The sequence below is a fragment of the Nyctibius grandis genome, chromosome 2 (assembly GCF_013368605.1).
Source record: "Nyctibius grandis isolate bNycGra1 chromosome 2, bNycGra1.pri, whole genome shotgun sequence".
NCBI lineage: Eukaryota > Metazoa > Chordata > Aves > Nyctibiiformes > Nyctibiidae > Nyctibius > Nyctibius grandis.
Window position 1 is genome coordinate 112,307,629 of NC_090659.1, and position 21,829 is coordinate 112,329,457.

General features: G+C 40.7%; 1 protein-coding gene across 2 annotated transcripts in view; it reads left to right on the plus strand.

Annotated features, from left to right (window-relative positions):
- Nucleotides 1–21,829, plus strand: part of TRPC6 (transient receptor potential cation channel subfamily C member 6) — a 108,473-nt gene that overhangs the window by 63,501 nt on the left and 23,143 nt on the right. For both annotated transcript variants that reach the window (XM_068423265.1, XM_068423273.1), the window contains 2 exons: nucleotides 14,888–15,073; nucleotides 17,198–17,362. In XM_068423265.1, the coding sequence (XP_068279366.1) occupies nucleotides 14,888–15,073; nucleotides 17,198–17,362 (351 nt within the window). The remainder of the gene's footprint in view (nucleotides 1–14,887; nucleotides 15,074–17,197; nucleotides 17,363–21,829) is intronic.

Sequence of the window (21,829 nt, forward strand, 5' to 3'; positions counted from 1 at the left end):
ACACAGAATTGCAAATTTCAATCAAAGGTCTTTCTCACGTTCCTTGAGCAATAAGAGATCAGCATCATCTTCATAAATCAGCAGGATAACATGGGAAAATGTGTAGCTGTTTAATGAATGAAAGATTTAAATCTTTGGGAATGTCTTATTGCTCTGTGCTGATTGTAATTCATACTGCTTATGTAGAATGTGCCAGTGAACTAATTTTCCACTTCCTATTAGGCAGGATAGTAAAAGAGGCTCTTCAATCCCATGGGGGATCCTGGCTTAGGACAGGGGAAAGAGAAGACTAAAGTGCTACCGTTTGGTCACATATGCAAGACCCAATTGCATTAAACCCGCATGCATTGTCATTATTTTCTTGTAGTTGGACTGAAAACTTTCTCACTCCTCACAATGTTTGCATTTATTCACAAAAAAAGCCTCTAAATAATGTCATTCTTTTCCTTTTTTAATGTACTGCGTTTTTTTCTGGTGTTTCTACTCACCTCTTCCTCTCTTTTACTTATTTGTACTTAGTTATATATGGACTCTGTGAAGTTAAAGACTTTTTCAGTGTTATATAGAATTTTTAATGTTTCACAAATGCATGAGTTTGAAACAAAAATGATACTTGAGACCCAGGGATTCAAGACCCCTTAGATCCTTGAAGCATGAGTGTTCTTTGGGGGTTTTTTTGTTATGTAGATACAATGGTGCACAACCTACAAAAAAATATCTACCACAGTTCATTTGTGTTAAGACAGAAAGATTCTAAGCTTTTTGCTCTCAGTAAATGCAAAGTTGAGCCTTGTGCAAACATCGGCAGTGTTAATTATGACTTAGGTTAGCTAAATCCCTTGGATTGGCTTTACATTATGGGACCCTGTTGAAAGCAGATGCTAGTATATGATATTACTGTGACAGGGGAAGATATGTAGACTTCATTAACAGGAGATCAAACCCCCTCCAAAGCAGTAAGAGAATCATTTCCAACATTCTGTTGAAGTTGCCATGATCAATATTTAATGGTAATCTTTGTAACAGTGGCACAGTTAGGCTGTGAACCTGTCTCTGCTCAGCCAACCTGAGCTGAGATACTGCAATTCTGAATTAATTACTCCTGACTTGTGCTCATAGGTCTATCTTTGTGGCACCAATCTGTTGTAAGAAGCTGGAATATTTCTTGGAGAGGGAAAAGAAGGAGGAGGAATGTGCAAGGGGATCTTAAAAACAGCAGCTAAACAGCTGGTATAGGAGCAGAGGAGAATTTTTATTTTATATCACTAAGATGAAATGCAGGGCAGAGTATTTCAGCGTAATGCAGAAGATGAACTTCTGCGCCATGAAGTCTCTGGCAGAAATCCTTAGGACCTCACTGGACTGAGATTTCATACACTGCTTTCGTGTACAGTTCAGAGAAGAGTATTTAAACCACATACTCTTGTTTCTTTCTCTTTAGCAGCTGCTGAAGATGTGAACAAAAGGACTTGATTAACTTAAAGGGGAATAAATTTAGAACAGAACAGAAAAACATTTTTCATACACCATAAATGCAGCCTGTTGAATTCACAGCTATGTTAAGATAAATAGCATGTCTGATTTGTAGGGACTGTATAGCTCCATTTACCACAGTTGGAGAGACACAAGCCAAGATTATTATAATGATAAATAAAATCATCATCTGGAGCAGTCAGCAAGAAGTGTCCTTCAAATGTATGCTGCGGTATGCAACCGGTGAGATGAACTGGGAGCACAGTATTTGCCCCTGGTGCCACCAGGGCATGGAATGGAGCATGCAGGTTAGAAAAGGTGGGCTGCTTCAGAGAGCAAGCTTCTGCAGCCTACCCTAAAGTGCCATGAGGAGGTCCTTCCTCGGCATGACGTGGCTCATCCTTGAGTGACTTTTAGGTTTTTAGTTCCTCTTTTGTCTCAGTTGCCTTCTCTAAAATTAACGCTCCACTTCTAGTGTAGTGTTGTATAAAGAATTGCAACAGAGATTTTGAGGTACTGTCCCTCAGCAGAAACAGGAGGCTTAGCCAAGAGAGCAGCTCCATATTACTGGGTGTTAATCAGCCAAGCTCTGCTGGGGACGTACATACACTTTAGAGTAGGGTGAAGGTGAACAGGAACAATGAGGAGCAGGAGCATAAGGCAATACAGAAATTTAACTCTCCCTTAATTTAAGGTTTCTCTCGGAGCAGGTGGCTGGCAACATCAGGTCTTTTGGGAACGTTTTTGTAGGTACTAAAATCATGGAGTGGTTCTGGATAAATATTAAAGACGATGGAGTGTATTTATATGTGCATTGATGGGAGTTAACATTTACACTATTGATAACTAATAGCATTTACAATATCTAGACAGGCTGGGGGCTTGACTGAGAAATACCTGGCTTAGGTTCAGTGCAGGCAATACAAAGGTTGTGTGTACAAGTTGCAGGAAATGGACGCTGTTGTCTTTACTGAGTCTGGGCTTGTTTGTGCTCTTGCGAGCTCATATCCCTGCTTGCAGCAATTTATCTAAAAATTGTTACCCTTACTTTATTACAGGAGTTTGCTACAATTATCCAGACAGTGTAGTCCCTGCATAAAAATATGGTTTTCGTAAAAATGTGTTACACGTTTTAGTGTAATCAAAACAAGCATATTTTTAGTGCATGGATTATCTGGACTTGGCAAATCTTTAGCTCCACCTAGGGTTTGCCTGAGCCATTTAAAGTATTTCAAACTTTATCTAAATGAAAATTGAACTTTCTGGTAATACACTGTTTTAAAAGTCACCTGTTTTATAGTGCTGATGGGGTATTGTTGCAGGGGAGCTTCCTAGTGGGTGCCTACAGGAACCAGTGGCACAGATAATTCCCAGGTCTTCCTCAGAGGCAATGGAAAGGGTTAATGTTCAACTGTGATGCTGGTTGTTTCATGACTATCTTATAAATTACTTCTCTCTCCCGTCCTACACTGTCAGTTAATGTTAGAGATAACACTGACCGTGAAACTGTGATTCACGCAAAATAGGAAATGCCATAATTGGTGGAAACCACTATTCTCTGGAATAAACTCCTTTCTTTGCTTCAAACCTCTGTAGCAGTGTCATCTAGCATGACACGCCTGTTGCATTTGGTTGCAGGGATTGTTTTTACAAGTGTTTTGCAGGATCATTCTTTATTAGGAGTAAAACCAGAAAAAAGTAGAAGATGACTTGTGAAGGAAGACTAACTGGACAGATGTGTCAAGCATAGTGTAGGAATATTTCTGTACCAAGCAAACAGCTGATTCAGGCTTCCTGAGTAATTCTGAGCTTTTCAGAATTTTCTGAATGCCATTTAATTTAGCTTTTTATGACATGGCTAAGTGTGCACCTTTACAAGGTTTGATATTATATAGAATATTTTTATTTTGGGGGATTCTGCTCATATTTTCTGTCATATAAATCGTTTGCCCACCCTAGAGCTAATATCTCTACTTTTTCCATAAGGATGTAGATGATATCTGACAAATGTCCTGCAGAGATGTGGCCTGGAGTTTTGAGAGGGACAGCTGTCACCCAGTGCTGTTCAAAATGGATAAGATTTGCATTTAGTGCAAAGTCCACTGCAGCTATAATGGCAACAGACAGTTTTATCATTTAATGGGATGGCATGGAAAAAGTATTTTTAAATTAAACGTAGATATGTTACTGTTTGCTGTGAATTAATACCCCTAATAAGGTTGTCTGAGTTTGCTTTTCTGATGAAAAGCAAAATTCAATTTATCATCTTAAAGTCTGATATTCTGTTTGTTTTCATTTATACAACCCCCATTACAGAAATCATATCCCAGTCTTCATTACAGATGTTGTCAGCTCTCTTAAAGAAAAGGTAACATCGCCTTTTAGAGATGAACTGAGGCACTGAAGGAGTAAGGGCCACCTTTGTAATGGGAATAATGTGTTTATCTACCTACTAAGATGCCTAAATCCAACATGTAGCTCCCACTTACATTCACAAGGCACTTAGAAATCCTAAATCCTTGTGTAGCAGTACCCGCGTTTCTGGTGTTGGCCTCTACAGCTCACTAAGCAGGGCCAGGACGTGGTCTGGGGCACTGCTCTATCTCATCTGTGGGGTTCAGCGTCAGCCTATGTCCTGAGAGTATTTTCATCCCGGGCATAGTCTGGCGGACAGCAGGAGCCAGTAACTGGTCACGGGAGGCTGTGTGGTGAAGGCCCCATTCTTCTGGGAGAAATGTCTGTGCTGATGCTCTCCTGCTATCCTGGCCATGCTCTCCTGCTTATGTGATCAGAGGTAAGGCAAATCATGGTCAGCTGAGGTTTTCCGAGTGACCATGGCCTGCTTGCTCCATCCCCGGGGACACCAAGACAGTCTGTGGCTGCTCCTACCACAAAGGGCAGGTGACCCCTCTCAGCAGCCGCCACTGTCACTGCCACCCCTCCTGTCATTCCTCTGCCACCAGCATCTTGTTCCCCTGGTTCCTCATCCCCCACAGCGCTCACCCGAAATCATCATCACCTTCCTTTTGCATAGTAGGAGCAGCCAGTGCTGCCCCCTCATCGTTGGTGTGGCAAAATTTGGCAAAATTGGGTTTTTCCTAAACTGCTGAGAAGCCCTGAACCAACGTTGTCACATGTGTAAAATAAAGCACACGCATGCTTTACTGCAGAATGTACGGCTGATTCTTTTTAGAGCCTCCAACTGTAACTTAATTGCTAACTACCTTCTCAAGTCTCTCAGAACTGTTTTTTTAATTCATTAAGTTTACAATTTGCAGTAAAGGAGAACTCATGGAATTATCCATGCATCTTTGACCGTTTTCAAAAATAAGTTAAGCCAAACAAATTATCACATTCCCTTGGCTCACATTAATGGTAAGAGACATGTGAGGCGCTGGGAGAGGGGGAAGTTTATCTGCCTGCGTGACAGAGAGACACCGAGATGGCGAGAAGAGCGTATTAATTGTTTTTGCTGTCACTACACATTTAAGTGGACCAAGGAGACAAGGGGCAAAGGCGACCCTTGCAGTAGTCTCAGCGAGTTAACACACTCGATTTCTTACAAAGTTGCCTGGCTAGAGCTACTTGCCCTGTGTTCAGACCCTGACGAATCTTTCCGTAGCAGTCTAAGACATTATCATCCCATCTGTCCTCCATAACCTTCCCTAAGAGGATCAATTCTCCATAAGGGAATATGTCTCAAGACAGCAAACTGTGAACCGGAGCAGGGACGCGCGTTGCCTTCAGCTGACTCTGCTGTGTTAGCGCCGTGGCTGGGGTGGAGGCGGTGATGCTGGGCACCGCTCCATTCCCCATAGCTCGTTTGCTGTAACCTGACTGCCAAGGACATTTCAGCTCAGCTACCACCACTGATCCCAGCTGTAGCAGTATTTCACAGGAGGGAAAGCTAAACTGATGGAGTTTATGGATGAATTTACTGGGTGCTAGTATATACTGTGATGCCATGTACAAATTCAGAAGGAATAATTCTGCACAGTGTGAATGGGGGTATCTGGCTATTTTCAAAAGTGCCCATTCAGTATTCATTTTGGTAAACAGGACTGCACTCAGAAAAAATCATATTCTTCATTAGAATAAATTATCATAGAGGATTTTTGTTTTGAGACTGCCCAAAGGCATTGGACTCCTCTGTGGAGTGATGCTCTCCTCACATACTGTTTTGAAAATCCATGTCATGTCTCAGTCACCAGAGCTTGAAAATACTGATGAAGAGTGTGTGTGAGTGTGCATGTGTATATGTATCTCCTACCAGAAAATATGCACATACCAATGTGTTACAAATATATTACAATATTTTGTAATGGTTATTTATGAAGGCCAAATTATTTTGTTCCTAAATTTATTGAAAAATATTCGTTTTTGCATTTCATGTTCATGGGTCAGATATCAGTTTGGAACAGTTCATGATACTTAATCATACAAGGGTGCATAGGCTATCTCTATGTTTTTCCTTTGTCTGTGAATCTCAAATGACTGCTTTTCCTTTATTTTTGAAGAGGGCATTTATGACTAAAATGATTGAATAATGAATCTTATCTTAGCTGCTGCTACAAAAAAGACAGCCAAACAGAAGGTGGTATATTGCTCTCAAAAAATGTCTTTCTGTAGTGCCAAGAAGTCAGGATTTTGGTTAATCTCTATTATTATTATTCTGAAGAGAAGGAAAATAAACATATAATAAACCGATAATAAAAAATACAGCATGTCATGAAACTGTTAGTTTTAGTATTTAGCTTCTGTTGTCTTTGTAGAGAAAAAACATAAAGCTCCTTTCTCTTTTATGACAGATCTGAGCTGTCTTGCTTACATTGCATTATTAAAAAAATAAGTCACTAGCAGTTTTATGTAGACATACGATAGTGTCTGTAACTATTTGTCTATCAATGTTTGCATCCATCTAAGTAAAGTGAAATGTAAAACTTGGATGCAATCCTTTAATATATCCAAGTAATAAACTGGTATAGTGATGTTGTGGGTAATAAAGCACAAACATGCATGGAGTACACCCTCAGCAAATAAATTAGGGTATTCTGTATACTCAAAATAATGGTTTCTCTTCCAGAGTGTGCATTAGATGGCAGTGAGTATGAAGGAAGTAATTAAAAAGAAGGGACTAAGTGGGAGAAGAGGGAATGCTGTAAAGAACAGATCAGAAGGGGGGAAAATGTGTCACTGTAATGAAAGCATTGATAGAAAGTTACTCTGTCCTGGTTTGGCCCAAACCAGGCCAATTAGTCTTAGAGAAACCAAGGTCACTGCTAAATTCCTCACTGCTTATGAGTGAAGAGCCGAAGGGGGGTCGTACCTGCAGGGAGGAGCAGACAGGGCAGGTGACCCAGGATTGACCGGCAAGGTATTCCATCCCATACATGTCATTCTCACTTTCCTGCTTATCACTAACCCACTGCCTCCTGGAGGTGGGGCCCAGGAGGGAGGGGCCCTCCTGTCTCCCACTGATTGGTACCAGCTTTGCCAGTTTCCAGTTAAAAGCCTGCAGGTGTGATGGCAGTGGGAGCTATTGCATTTTGCCCTCTGCCTGTGCTGGGGGAAGCTACTGCCTTTTCCCCTCTGCCTGTGCTGGGGGGAGGTACTGCCTTTTCCCCTCTGCTTGTGCTGGGGGGAGCAACTCTGCCTGAGGAGGATTTCCAAGCTCTTGATCTTGGTTTTGTACATATTTGTATATATTTGATTATTTCTATTATTATTGTTATTATACTCTTTTTCATTATTATAGTTTATTAAAACTGTTTTAACTTTTCAACCCATAAGTCTCTCTCCCTTTTCCCTTTCCCTTTCCCTTAGCGGGGGGGGGAGAGGGTTAACAGAGAGCATCTGCCACCTGGTTAATAGCTAGCCCAGCTTTAAACCGTGACAGATTAATTGGTGCCCAACGTGGGGCTCGAGAGAAGCTCCAACAGGTTGCTCTGATAAGTTGAATCCTGGCTCTGGTGGGAGGAGACCTGGAGAGCTCAGCTGAGAGAATATCAGATTTCTTCCTTTGAGATTTACAAGGGGTTGGAAAGTTAAAACAGATAGTGAAGATGGTGATGTCATTTTTGAATGCTGTGTTATCTCATCTTTTTATGGAGTTTCTTTCACAATTGAGTATTGCAATGATGCCTTACCTGCCGTGGGCACTGTGTTATTGCTTGCTTCTTATGAATGTTTACATGCAGTTTAGCAGTGGGCGCTGGTCGAAATGTATTGTTTTGGTATGGGGTTTGATACTGATTTATGCTGTGATAAACTGGGCAGTTAATATTCCGATCTCTTATCTCTATGACACAATGATGGGCAGCTTTAATCGCGAATCAGTAGCAGCGACTTCATCTGCACACTCCAGGCGTCCTTTAGCAGATTCTGTTAATGATTACACTTCCAGTTTTACTTTGGGAAATAGTACCTTCTCCTTTTCTGCCAAGCTGATTCCACTAGATTTTGTGAAATTAGGATGGTGCTGTCTAGGTGGCATGTTTTTATTTTTGGTTGTCCTGAATGTGTTTCTGATGTGGGATAAGATTAAATATCGGTGCAGGGACAGTTGTAGGTGTTATGCAGCCACCTCAGATCCTACAGTGTGTACTGCCGCTACAGCCACTAAACCCACTGAAACCTCGGCAGCCTGTACCACAGCTGCTACACCCCCCAAGATGGCCACTGTAGCTACTCAGACTCTCAGCACTCCCACGACAGCCACTGCATCTACTCAGACTCCAGCATCTATCGAATCTCTACCAATTGCTCCTGTAACCAGGAAGAAATACCAAAAGAAATCAGCTCGTGAAGTGAAGGATGATGACTCAGAGCCTTCTAAGGCAGAGCCATCATATGACCCAGGTGAGGGCCCTTCTCAGGCAGAGTTAGGGCCTGACACAGATGGGGGTTTCCTCAATCGTCCTTTTAAAGCAGACCCATCACAGAAGAAAGGTCCTTCTAAAGCAGAACTATCACAAGAGGAGGACTCGGACGTAGAGATAACCTACCACTCCTTATCCCTGAAGGACCTGAGAAATATAAGGAAAGACTTCAGCCGTTATGACAGTGAACCTATTATTACCTGGCTGCTCCGATGCTGGGATAATGGGGCAGACAGCATGCAATTAGATGGCAGAGAAGCCAGACAGTTGGGATCCCTGTCCAGAGATGGTGGTATTGATAAGGCGCTCGCAAGAAAGTCAAACACTATCAGTCTCTGGAGGCGACTCTTGTCAGCTGTAAAGAGCAGGTATCCCTATAAAGATGATGTTATGAGTCACCTAAGCAAATGGACCACTATAGAAAAAGGTATTAACTACCTTAGAGAACTGGCTGTGCAAGAGATCATTTATAGACACCCACGGGACATTGTAGATCCTGTAGATCCTGATGAAGTGGAATGCAACCGATCCATGTTCCGGAAGGTTGTGAAGAATGCTCCACCGACATATACCCATACATTGTCAATATTAGTATGGGGAGAAGATGATATGGCACATTCTACTGTGGGCGAAATGGCTAACTGTATGCGACAGTAGATAGTATTTCTTCCCCACTGCAGGCACGCATCTCGGCTGTGGAAAAACTGACTAAGGAGAACAAGGACTCATTTAAACAACTGTCAGACAAACTGTCCAGGATCGAGAATAAACTTGACTCTCTACCTACACAGGCGCGCGTTGCAGCCGTTAGGAGAAAACGCTCTCCTACAGGACCAGCTCAAAGGAAACAGAACACATCACGAGGTATCCTGTGGTTTGCCCTGCGTGGTTATGGGGAGGACATGAGCAGATGGCATGGACAACCTACCAGTACCCTACAGGCACGAGTACGTGAGTTGCAAGCTAAAAGAAATACCAGAGAGAATTTTTCTAGAAGAATGGCTGCTCCAGTTACCAGTGAGCAGGACCCCAGTCAGGGTAGATGGGCCTCAAATTCCTTTTTCCCAAGTGTGAATAGGAGAAATGAAGGTCCAGTCCCTGTGAGCTGCATGAATCCATTTCTTAATTAGGGGGGCCCTGCCTCCAGCCAGGTGGAGGAGAGGGACAACCGAGTTTATTGGACTGTGTGGATTCGATGGCCTGGCACATTAAAACCACAAAGGTATCGAGCCCTGGTAGACACTGGTGCACAGTGCACCCTAATGCCATCGGATCATAAAGGGGCAGAACCTATCAGCATTTCAGGAGTAACAGGAGGATCTCAAGTGTTATCTGTATTGGAGGCCGAAGTGAGCCTAACTAAAAATGAATGGAAAAAGCACCCCATTGTGACTGGCCCAGATGCTCCGTGCATCCTTGGCATAGACTACCTCAAGAGAGGGTATTTTAAGGACCCAAAAGGGTACAGATGGGCCTTTGGTATAGCAGCTGTAGACACTGAGGACATTAAACAGCTGTCTACCTTGCCTGGCCTCTCAGAAGATTCTTCTGTTGTGGGGTTGCTGAAGGTTGAAGAACAACAGGTGCCAATTGCTACTGCCACGGTGCACCGACGACAATATCGCACCAATCGAGACTCCCTGATCCCCATTCATAAACTAATTAGACAATTAGAAAATCAAGGAGTGATTGGCAAGACTCGCTCACCCTTTAATAATCCTATATGGCCAGTGCGAAAGTCTGATGGAGAATGGAGATTAACTGTGGACTATCGTGGCCTAAATGAAGTTACACCACCGCTGAGTGCTGCTGTGCCAGACATGCTAGAACTTCAATACGAACTGGAGTCAAAGGCAGCCAAGTGGTACGCCACCATAGACATCGCTAATGCATTTTTCTCTATTCCTTTGGCACCAAAGTGCAGGCCACAGTTTGCTTTTACCTGGAGAGGTATCCAGTATACCTGGAATCGACTGCCCCAGGGGTGGAAACACAGTCCTACTATTTGCCATGGACTGATCCAGACTGCACTAGAAAAGGGTGGAGCTCCAGAACATTTGCAATACATTGATGACATCATTGTGTGGGGTGATACAGCAGCAGAAGTTTTTGACAAAGGAGAGAAAATCATCCAAATTCTTCTGCAAGCTGGTTTTGCCATAAAAAGAGGTAAGGTCAAGGGACCTGCCCGGGAGATCCAGTTTTTAGGGATTAAATGGCAAGATGGGCGTCGCCAGATCCCGATAGAGGTGATCAACAAAATAACAGCTATGTCCGCACCAACTAACAAAAAGGAAACACAAGCCTTCTTAGGCGTTGTGGGTTTCTGGAGAATGCATATTCCAGATTACAGCCAGATTGTACGCCCTCTTTATCAAGTGACCAGAAAGAAGAATGATTTTCAGTGGGGCCCTGAACAACGACAGGCTTTTGAACAGATTAAACAAGAGATTGTGCATGCAGTAGCCCTTGGACCAGTCCGCACGGGACAAGATGTTAAAAATGTGCTCTACACCTCAGCTGGGGACAATGGTCCTACCTGGAGCCTCTGGCAGAAAGTGCCAGGGGAGACTCGAGGTCAACCCCTAGGATTTTGGAGTCGAGGATACAAGGGCTCCGAGGCCAATTACACTCCAACTGAAAAAGAGATACTGGCAGCATATGAAGGAGTTAGAGCTGCTTCAGAGGTAATTGGTACTGAAGCACAGCTTCTCCTGGCACCTCGATTACCAGTACTAGGCTGGATGTTCAAGGGTAAGGTTCCCACTACCCATCATGCAACTGATGCTACATGGAGTAAATGGATTGCATTAATTACACAGAGGGCTCGAATAGGAAACCCTAATCGCCCAGGAATCTTAGAAGTGATCATGGACTGGCCAGAAGGCAAAGACTTCGGAATGCCACCAGAAAAGGAGGTGACACGTGCTGAAGAACCCCACCATATAATGAACTACCAGAGGATGAGAAGCAGTATGCCCTGTTCACCGATGGATCCTGCCGTCTTGTAGGAAAGCATCGGAAGTGGAAAGCTGCTGTATGGAGTCCCATACGACGAGTCACAGAAGCCACAGAAGGACAAGGTGAATCAAGTCAATTTGCAGAGGTAAAAGCCATCCAGCTGGCTCTAGACATTGCTAAACGAGAAAAGTGGCCAAGGCTGTATCTTTATACTGACTCATGGATGGTGGCAAATGCCTTGTGGGGGTGGTTAAAGCAGTGGAAGCGAAGCAACTGGCAGCGCAAAGGTAAACCTATTTGGGCTGCTGAATTGTGGCAAGATATTGCTGCTCAGCTAGAGGAACTAGTCGTGAAGGTACGTCATGTAGATGCTCACGTACCTAAAAGTCGGGCAACTGAGGAACATCGAAACAACCAACAAGCGGATCAAGCTGCTAAAGTGTTCCAAATAGATTTGGACTGGGAACATAAAGGTGAACTATTTTTAGCTCGGTGGGCTCATGACACTTCAGGTCATCAAGGGAGAGACGCAACATACAGATGGGCTCGTGACCGAGGGGTGGACTTAACCATGGACTCTATTGCACAGGTTATCCATGATTGTGAAACATGCGCCGCAATTAAGCAAGCCAAACGGTTAAAACCTTTGTGGTATGGGGGGCGGTGGTTGAAATATAAATATGGGGAGGCCTGGCAAATTGACTATATCACACTCCCTCAAACCCGCCAGGGTAAACGCCATGTGCTTACCATGGTGGAGGCGACCACCGGATGGTTGGAAACATACTCTGTGCCCCATGCCACTGCCCGGAACACTATTCTGGGCCTCGAAAAGCAAATCTTGTGGCGACACGGCACGCCAGAGAGAATTGAGTCGGACAATGGGACTCATTTCAAAAACAGTCTCATAGACAACTGGGCCAAAGAGCATGGCATTGAATGGGTATATCACATCCCCTATCATGCACCAGCCTCTGGGAAAATTGAACGGTATAATGGGCTGTTAAAAACTACCCTGAAAGCAATGTGGGGTGGAACCTTTAAAAACTGGGATAAGCATCTGGCACAAGCTACCTGGTTAGTTAACACCAGGGGATCTATCAATCGAGCTGGCCCTGCTCAGTCAGACCTTCTACATACAGTAGAAGGAGATAAAGTCCCTGTGGTGCATGAAAGGAATCTATTGGGAAAAACTGTCTGGATTCTTCCTGTAACGGGCAAAGGTAAACCCATTCGTGGGATTGCTTTTGCTCAGGGACCTGGATGTACTTGGTGGGTGATGTTGCAAGATGGTGAAGTCCGATGTGTCCCTGAAGGTGATCTGATTCTGGGTGAGACTACTTAATTCTGAACTGTATGTTGTTGCTGCATAAGTGTCTTTTAGGTTAAGACAGTGGTGATGAGACCGGAGCTAGCTTCATCAAGTGGCGTCCAGTAACCTCCTCGAGTCTGACATCTTTAACCTGCAACCCGTGGGCATGAACCATGACAAAAGAGAGACTGCTAGCCAGAAAGACTGCTGAGAGACTGCTAACCAGATGGAAACCCACAATCCTGAACCAAATGAACTTGATGGACTTTTTGCATAAAGATGAATCATAAACTAGTGATATGTATATCTATATTTGAAAATGAAAAGGTAGTGGTGATCTGAGTATGACATGAATGGTATGGAATAAGGGGTGGAATGTCCTGGTATGGCCCAAACCAGGCCAATTAGTCTTAGAGAAACCAAGGTCACTGCTAAATTCCTCACTGCTTATGAGTGAAGAGCCGAAGGGGGTTGTACCTGCAGGGAGGAGTGGACGGGGCAGGTGACCCAGGATTGACCGGCAAGGTATTCCATCCCATACATGTCATTCTCACTTTCCTGCTTATCACTAACCCACTGCCTCCTGGAGGTGGGGCCCAGGAGGGAGGGGCCCTCCTGTCTCCCACTGATTGGTACCAGCTTTGCCAGTTTCCAGTTAAAAGCCTGCAGGTGTGATGGCAGTGGGAGCTATTGCATTTTGCCCTCTGCCCGTGCTGGGTGGAGCTACTGCATTTTGCCCTCTGCCTGTGCTGGGGGAAGCTACTGCCTTTTCCCCTCTGCCTGTGCTGGGGGGAGGTACTGCCTTTTCCCCTCTGCTTGTGCTGGGGGGAGCAACTCTGCCTGAGGAGGATTTCCAAGCTCTTGATCTTGGTTTTGTACATATTTGTATATATTTGATTATTTCTATTATTATTGTTATTATACTCTTTTTCATTATTATAGTTTATTAAAACTGTTTTAACTTTTCAACCCATAAGTCTCTCTCCCTTTTCCCTTTCCCTTTCCCTTAGCGGGGGGGGGAGAGGGTTAACAGAGAGCATCTGCCACCTGGTTAATAGCTAGCCCAGCTTTAAACCGTGACATACTCTGAACATGAAATAGAGACTACATGAACAGTCCTGTATGGTGTGGGGTGGTTGGGTTTTTTTTCATTCTTTTCTTTGGGAAAAATTCTACAGTAATTTCATCTTTTTAAGACCTATTAAAATTAGCAGAGATCACAAAAATATCAGAAATTGTTGGCACATATATGAGTAAAGGTCTTGTAAGATTTAGGCTAGGGGCAGTATATCTGTACACATTTCTTAGCTTTAGATATACATCTATGTCTATATCCATCTGACTCCCTATCTGTCTAGCTGTATTTGTCTTTTATGAGCCAGACACAGCTGCAAGTAAGGAGTGGTTAATGAACTGTGGATTGCAACGATGAAAATATCTTTTTCTGTTTTGACTTATGCCTTTTGGAAAACAGTGACTGAGAAGAATATTTGGTACTTAAAGCAATAAACAACTGAACCTGCAGTTGTAGGGCAACATTTTAGCTCACGCTGTGAAGTCTGTCATGAGATATTTGAGCTAGAGAACACTGAGTTGAAGTTAGAGATGTGGTATCACGCTGCTATTTGTAGCACTGCTGAGGCTATTGCTGGAAAACAGCAATCAAATCTTGTGTTTATGAGCTAAAAAGGAATGTTGGAAAAGGAGAAAGATAAGGCTTACAAGAATAATTCAAGGTCTAAGAAAATTCAATATATTTATGTAGTTCTCAAGAAGGTTGGGAAGTTGTTTAGACATACTCTCTGTAGGATACACATCTTGTCCAATTGAGATCTCTACAGTGTAACTTTCTACACCTGAGCTAGTTACCTAGACTTCTGTGACAGTCAGTGAATAGAAGAATGATTTCGTATGTGCTATTCATCTCAACTTGAAATAGTTATTAAAATGTCATACAGTATTTCTAAAAGTGGTTTTTTTTTTGCTTTCATTTGGCTCTAACACAAGTCTAGAGAAGTAACTCAGATGCAAAACTTGATAATGTAGACATCCAAGGTAACCAAGGTGAGACGAATCCTACTCTTTGTGAACATTCAGGGGAAGTAGATGCCTGATAACGAAGTGCTGTTAATCTACCAGAAAAAAACGTAACAAGATGCAAACCACCTATTTATGCTCACATATGTGTACCTGGGATGTAGAACTATTTCCCTTGTGTTCGCTCTAAACAGCAGATCATCTTCTTTCTTCTTTTCTTTTCTAGAATGATTACAAGAAATTGTCTATGCAATGCAAGGATTTCGTAGTTGGACTCCTTGATTTGTGCAGAAATACAGAAGAAGTGGAAGCTATTTTGAACGGTGACGTAGAGATGAGCCATAATAACGGAGAACATGGTCGCCCCAGTCTTAGCCGCTTAAAACTTGCCATTAAGTATGAAGTTAAAAAAGTAAGCAATTACATTGATCAAACAGACGTGTCATGATAGTGATACTAAATTGTGCTGTTGTTAAATGTTTATGTTTTTGTAGCCTCTGACACTTAAATGAACATTTGGGCCCTTCTGCACAGTGTATTTTACAAACAAAAGAATCCTTGCCTCAGGTAGCTTGCAATGTAAACAAGAAGCAGACATTCAGGGTGAACACTGGTCACAGTGAGTATGAGAGCAAATGGCTCTAAAAAAATGTGTAGCTATATGCAGAATTTGTAGGTATTTACTTGTTTTTAGTTTCAATCTATTTTTAAAAGAAGGTGGAAGAATTTGCACTACTGCAGCCTGGAAAGTATAAGATTTAATAAAAACCAGAGTATAGCACAGCAGTCCTGTGCACTGCATGATAACAAATATTAATACACATTTTTGTCAAGCTGTTGTGTCTTACTCAGAAAGTTGAGAAAACTTAGTGAAATTGAGTGTCTCACAAAAAATGTGTGTTTATAGGTGATCAGAGACACAATCTGTAACAGGACTGTGGTTCTCACTTCTGAAGAACAGTGGGATACAGGCAGTGTTGAATATAGCAGTTATCGTCCCTTCTTTAGCTTACTTCCATTTCTTCTGTCCATTTAATACTCTGGTTGCATATGAGAAGTACTTGGTTAAACCAGCTGAGTTAATAGCTGCACCCAGACCCTTGAATTACCCAGAAGTATAGGTTAATATTACAGATGATATGGGTTGTAAAGTTCCAGGTGACATGTGTGTGAACCAGGGAGAAATGATTTGTGTAGTGAAGTCTGTACAACCGAAGAGCAAGAGGATACAGCTCAGAAATATACTTCGAAAGCAGGTTACCCTGAAGTAGAGCTATCTCCTGACAGAGCAGCAAGACCTTTGATAAAACTTTTCCTACATAATGAAACGGATCAGATCAACACTGTGAAAAAAACCCAATATCTTATTTTAACAAAAAAAAAAGGTAGATAGAGAATCAGGACTCTTAAAAATCCAGTATGGACTGAATATACAGATCTAATTTATCAGGGAAGAGTTGCAGATTTTTTACAAAAATTGAATTCACATCTTGGGGGGAAACCTAAAACATTTATATGTGAGGAGTATTTATCTGTTCATGAAGGGAAGGAAAGAAGAAAACCATTTTATCTGAAGAGCACCTACCAGTATATGAACACAAACCTGCAAAACACTTGGCAAGCTACGGTCGCTAAAGAGAGCTGAAACAGCTTTTGAAGGGAAGATATCACATTGACCTTGTCCTTTGTAGTATGTGAATCTTAATCCTTCTTTGAATGTGAACTTTCTTTCAACACTCCTCTTGCCTGAATAAAGACATTTCTTGCACCTTCAGCCAGTCGTCCTTTAAATACAGAGAACTATTCTAGAAAAAAAATACTGGACTGTTAAATTTTTAATTGTATTTCCAGATTTAGACTTAAAAATTCATAGTGCACAAAAATCCACTATTTATTAGTATCTACCTTTGTAAGATGCTTCTTACACTCTCCAGAGGTTTTGACAGAAAAGAGGATTTTAGGCCAAACTTCTCAGTTTTGCAGTTTGTCCAAAAGATTCCAGAACCAAGTTATAAATAGTCCTTAGCTGATTTCCTGCAAAAGTTACAACTGTTTTCTTATGCCAGCTGAAAAAAATGGTATTTTCTATGTTAGCTTGTGAAAATATGGCATATTCTTTCTTTCATAACTAAAGACTATATAGCACCCTTTGCAGAACAGAAAGACTTAAAGTTTTGGAATTTCTGAGGTAGTAACATGATAATTATAAATGTCAGAAACAAGTAGAGTTTTCCCATATAAAGTTTATGTTTCATTACCCTTAGATGGCAATTAATAGTTAGTGGTGGAATACAGTGTCAATATAACAATAGTTTGTTAAATTAAAGGATTTATTGTTGCTGATAGCAGCATGCCTGCATGCTGGGAGATTATACTCATTAAAAAACTTTTTCTTATACCCTTGTTAATGTTCCTTTGAATATTAGCTGAGTTGTTGCAATTCCCACATTCTTAATGCACTTCATATAGCTGTTATTTCAATAAAAGATATTCTGATAGCAGTATTATTTTGTTGTGCTCATCTTCTTTATTACAGTTTGTAGCACATCCAAACTGCCAGCAACAGCTTCTTTCAATCTGGTATGAGAATTTGTCAGGTTTACGGCAGCAGACCATGGCAGTGAAGTTTCTGGTTGTTCTTGCTGTTGCAGTAGGACTGCCGTTCCTTTCAATGGCTTACTGGATTGCTCCTTGCAGTAAGGTCAGTCTGTGAAATCTTGTAATGGCCTTTTATTACCTCCTGTATCATCTGTGTGTAGATTCCAGTCAGGCAAAGATGAAGTATGAGTATAAGTTACTGACAAGCTTAAACAATACTTCAGAAACTTGTTATTTTGAAGCTGAGTTAGAATGGAATGGCAGCAACATTGCATATTCTGACAGTTGTAATTAAGACGGGTAAATGTATTGTGTTAAACGCAATATATATGAAATGAAAATACAATGATTGAGCAAGAGTTGCTGTGTAGAAATTGTAGTTTAGAAACAATAAGTCAAACTCTTCATTTAGTTGTTGCTTTAGTATGCAGATGCAGAGGATCCTCATTTCCCATTGATTCAGAGCTAGACTAAGTTCAAGCTGTGGGTTTATTCCAGTTACCTCAAAGGCAATTTTATTTTTTATGATTAAAAATTAATAGATAGAAGTTGCTGAAACATGAATGCCACAAATTAAAAGAATCGTCATCACTTTTCTAGAAGTCAAAGTGAACTGTGTTGGCTTGTCAAGACAGTGCTAATACTCATTATATTTCGTGAGGTTTCTTAAGCAGTCACGTGGCCTCCCCTGCATCCATTTATAATGCGCTGTTTAGATTTGGATGCTGCTGCTGTATCTGTTTTGGATGATGTATATTATGGAAAGCCTTTCCACTGAAGACGGGTTGCAAGCTCTGACCTTTCTGAACTTTGTGTTGAATCTATGTTTTAGTTGGTCACTATCCATTTTAAACGGACGATGATGGAAAATTTCGCTTGAGAGTATGTTAGAGGGAACAAATGGGATCCTATAAGGATTATTCAACAGGTTACTCTATAACAGCCATGATTTTAGCAGGTCAAATCCTGTGCACATACAATGATTCCAGGGGAGAGGAAGGTTGAAAGAGATGACTGAGGTCTTTGTGGTTTTTTTGGGGGTTTTTTGTTGTTTTTTTACTATTGTTCTCTGAGAGGAGAAAGGTGGGCCTTTTCGTTTTGCCATATTTTTTCTTTCAGTCTGGACAATAAAAATCAGTTATATAATTTTCACTTTTCTGTAGAGTGACTAGGATTTTTATGAATACTTTTGTCTTAAAACACACCTTGAGATTCAATGTACTTCAGTAACTGGTTTTCAACTGTAGCAGTGACTTGTCTATTTGCCATTTTCCTTTTGCAATGATTTATTGCATCTTAAAGTAATTTTGAACCATTGTAAATTCTGAAAAAGCTATTTCAGAGTAGCTTTTTAAAGTCAAGGTTCAAGGGACAACATCCTTTAAGGTTTCATGTCGCTGTTACTATTTAATCATCTCAAGTGATTTATATGTTGAATGCTTTTTGTTTCATTATATTCTGCAAATGTAAAATCTAATCCACCTTTTTCACCAGTTGCCATTTCTTATCTTATGCTTCACTCCTACTTCAAAATTTGATTCTTCTGTTTTTTGAAGACAAAAATGTTCACTGTTTTAATTTCAGGATAGGATGGCTCCAATACAGAACATGATCTGTATCAACAGAGTCCATTCTTTGTATGAATTGACGGAATTTTATATATCTCTTCTCCTCCTACTGAGATAAAGTACCCATTCTTTTTCCAGGTTTGGCACTATAGGGCACAGTGACAGAGAAGAGGGAAAATACTCACAGTATTTGTGGTAAAAAGAACAGCTTGAGGTGGAGTCATTCTGACACATTTCTTTGTATTCTCATGCCATGTCTCTGAGAAAGTCAAAAATGTGTTTATGACATTTGCAACATCTCAGTTACCTGTATAGCTGACCAGTTTCCTCTTTAGCAAAAAGTTAATTTGAGCTTGGACCACAGGTACTGAATTGAGAGTTTCAGATCTGGAAGAAATTTCATAGACATACATGGACAAAGTACCGTTGATTTGGCAGGAATTCACTAGTGTCAGGTCCCAAAAGGAATTAAGATTGCCTCTTATTTGAGTTTCAGCCAGCAATCCCCATGGAGGCACTTCAACGTTTTGTGAACTGTTTGCTCTGCATTTCTAATTGGTAATTCAGTGTAACTACTGACATAACTAACCCAAAACTTCTAGAATACTATTTTATTACATGACATTTTGAGAGAGTAAAACCTATTTTCAGTTATCTCCAAGTATCTCTAATGTTTGTGCTGTTCAGCTCTAATTAATAGTAGAATTTAGAGGGTTGTACACATTCCTCTTTTGCACTGTGGTAGAGGAAAAGAAAATGAACATTATGCCCAGTATATGAGGAGCTAGGAAATTGTTCTTCCTAAAAAAGTATACGCATTATCTCTTTTTTGTTATCAGGCCTTTTCTCCTTTGTGATAGATGTGCTACCTGGAGTCCTGTTTTATCATTTATCAATGCCATACTCCATAATGTAACAAAACTGATAGTTTCTGCAGAGTCACAAGGGGGGAATAGTGCGAATCACTGACTCCAGTCCCCAGCTATTTCAGGTGACCCTATATACAGACAAATAAAAGTTGAAGCATCCACAGTATAACTATTGTATATCTTGTCCTAACCCAAACCAACCTATAGAACACTCTCCAAAACTCTATAGAAAACCAAAGACCATAGCACAGAGGATCAGAAACCAGAAAAAAAATCCCAAACCAAAACCAAAAACCAAAACCACTTGAATTACAGAAAGAGATCCAGAGCATTTAGAAGATCATGTCCTTGGCCTGTGCAATGAGAGGGAATTTATTACATCAAAATGCACAGTGAAAGTGTATTAAGGAGAGACTCTAGCTTATAGAAAAGTCCAAACTTGCAAGATTATGGCCTTGTCTTTGCATGTTGCTCTTTCTTTCCCTGATTCATATTTTCTGACCTATATCTTCTCCATAAAATGATTTGGAATTTTAAAAGTGTCATTTCAAGATCTTATTAGATCACCGTTACATGGCAATGTCTTAATGACTTCCAGCGTTTGTGTAATCAGTTCAACCACAGTCAGTCCTGCTTCCAGGGACATTTTACTATATATCTGTAAAAAATACTTTTCTCTCTCTTTTGAAGGGGTGGTAGGGGAGGTGCTCGGAGTTCTGTTGTTTAAATTTTATTTTTTTTAATTAAGAGATATATTATCATTACCTCCTTCAGTACTCTTTCTTCTTTTCTGGCTATGTCTCTTTCTGGCATCTGTCTCCTAACCCATCTTTGTTTGTGAACACAAGAATAATTCATTTAAAAGGACACTGTCAAGGTACTTTATAATTTTCCAGCTCTGCTTTATTGTGTGTTGTTTATGACTATTCCTTCCTAGCTTGAAATAAAATCTTTCCCCATGAAGATTACCTATTCTCTTTGTACTTCATGCAAAATAATTGATTGTTAAAGTTCATCTCATGAGGCTGACAGAATATTTTATTTAATAAGAGATAAATTAATTTAATTGAGTGAGAAACATAATGAGTGGCACGGGTTTGCAAAATAATATAAAGGAGAAAGAGGATCAAATGTTGTGCCTGCTAACCTTGACAGTGTTCCTTTAACAGTATCTTCTTTTTACATTTGTCTGGTTTTCTTAATGTTATATGTATTTGAGACCTTATCATCGCATCCTCAGCTGCATCCTCTTATTCTCTGTTTCTGTAAAAGCTGACTGTAAGGATAGCAAAATTCTGACTTTGATATTGAAACAAGTGTAGCAAAAATGTGAATACCAATAACTTATCTTTCTGCTTTCCCCTCCCTTTTCCAGACCACAGGTTGTTATACATTTCAGCTGAGATCCATGACACTTGCTTTCAATTCTTTCCAAGGAATTTTTGTCAGATAACAGATACTGTCTTAATCTAAAATAAAAAAGTATTTTTCTGCAGCTGCCAACTAAGTGAACAAGCTCAGACTTTTACTATTAATACAGGCACTCTCAAAAATAAAGTAAATAATTGCTAAAAGCTCAGCCTTATGTGAGTTTGCCTGGAACTTTGTGTTTTTAAGTGTTGCACTAAACCATTCTAAAGTTGTTCTTAGTTATGACAAAGTTGAGGACATTTCCATTAAAAGAGTCAGGAAGGAAATTAAGACGCTACAGAACTATAAATATAACCTTTTGAGGCCTCATGCCTTTTTTAAAAAAAGAAAATAAGTTGGGAAAACTGCCCAATAACTGTGCTAAATTGAGTATCATGTCAGTCAGGAAACAATTCTTTAGTCATAATTAACTTCTGGTGATAATTTAATGCTTTTAGTTAAGTGTCAAAATCTCGTTTTCTTTGTTGCCTCATGAAGATGACTAGCATGTAAATTAAAAAGAAATTCAGCAACTGTAATAAATTTTTGTCTTGATTACCTGTAATAGACATAGATAGCCCAAAAGAATTACAGAATTATTTCAAAACACTGAGTTAAAAATACTTATGGTCAAACTGATATATTATCTCTCTGAAAATAACAAATAAGTAGAAACTTCTAAAGATGACTGTTAGCGTGGCATCACAGTATACAAACTTTTTC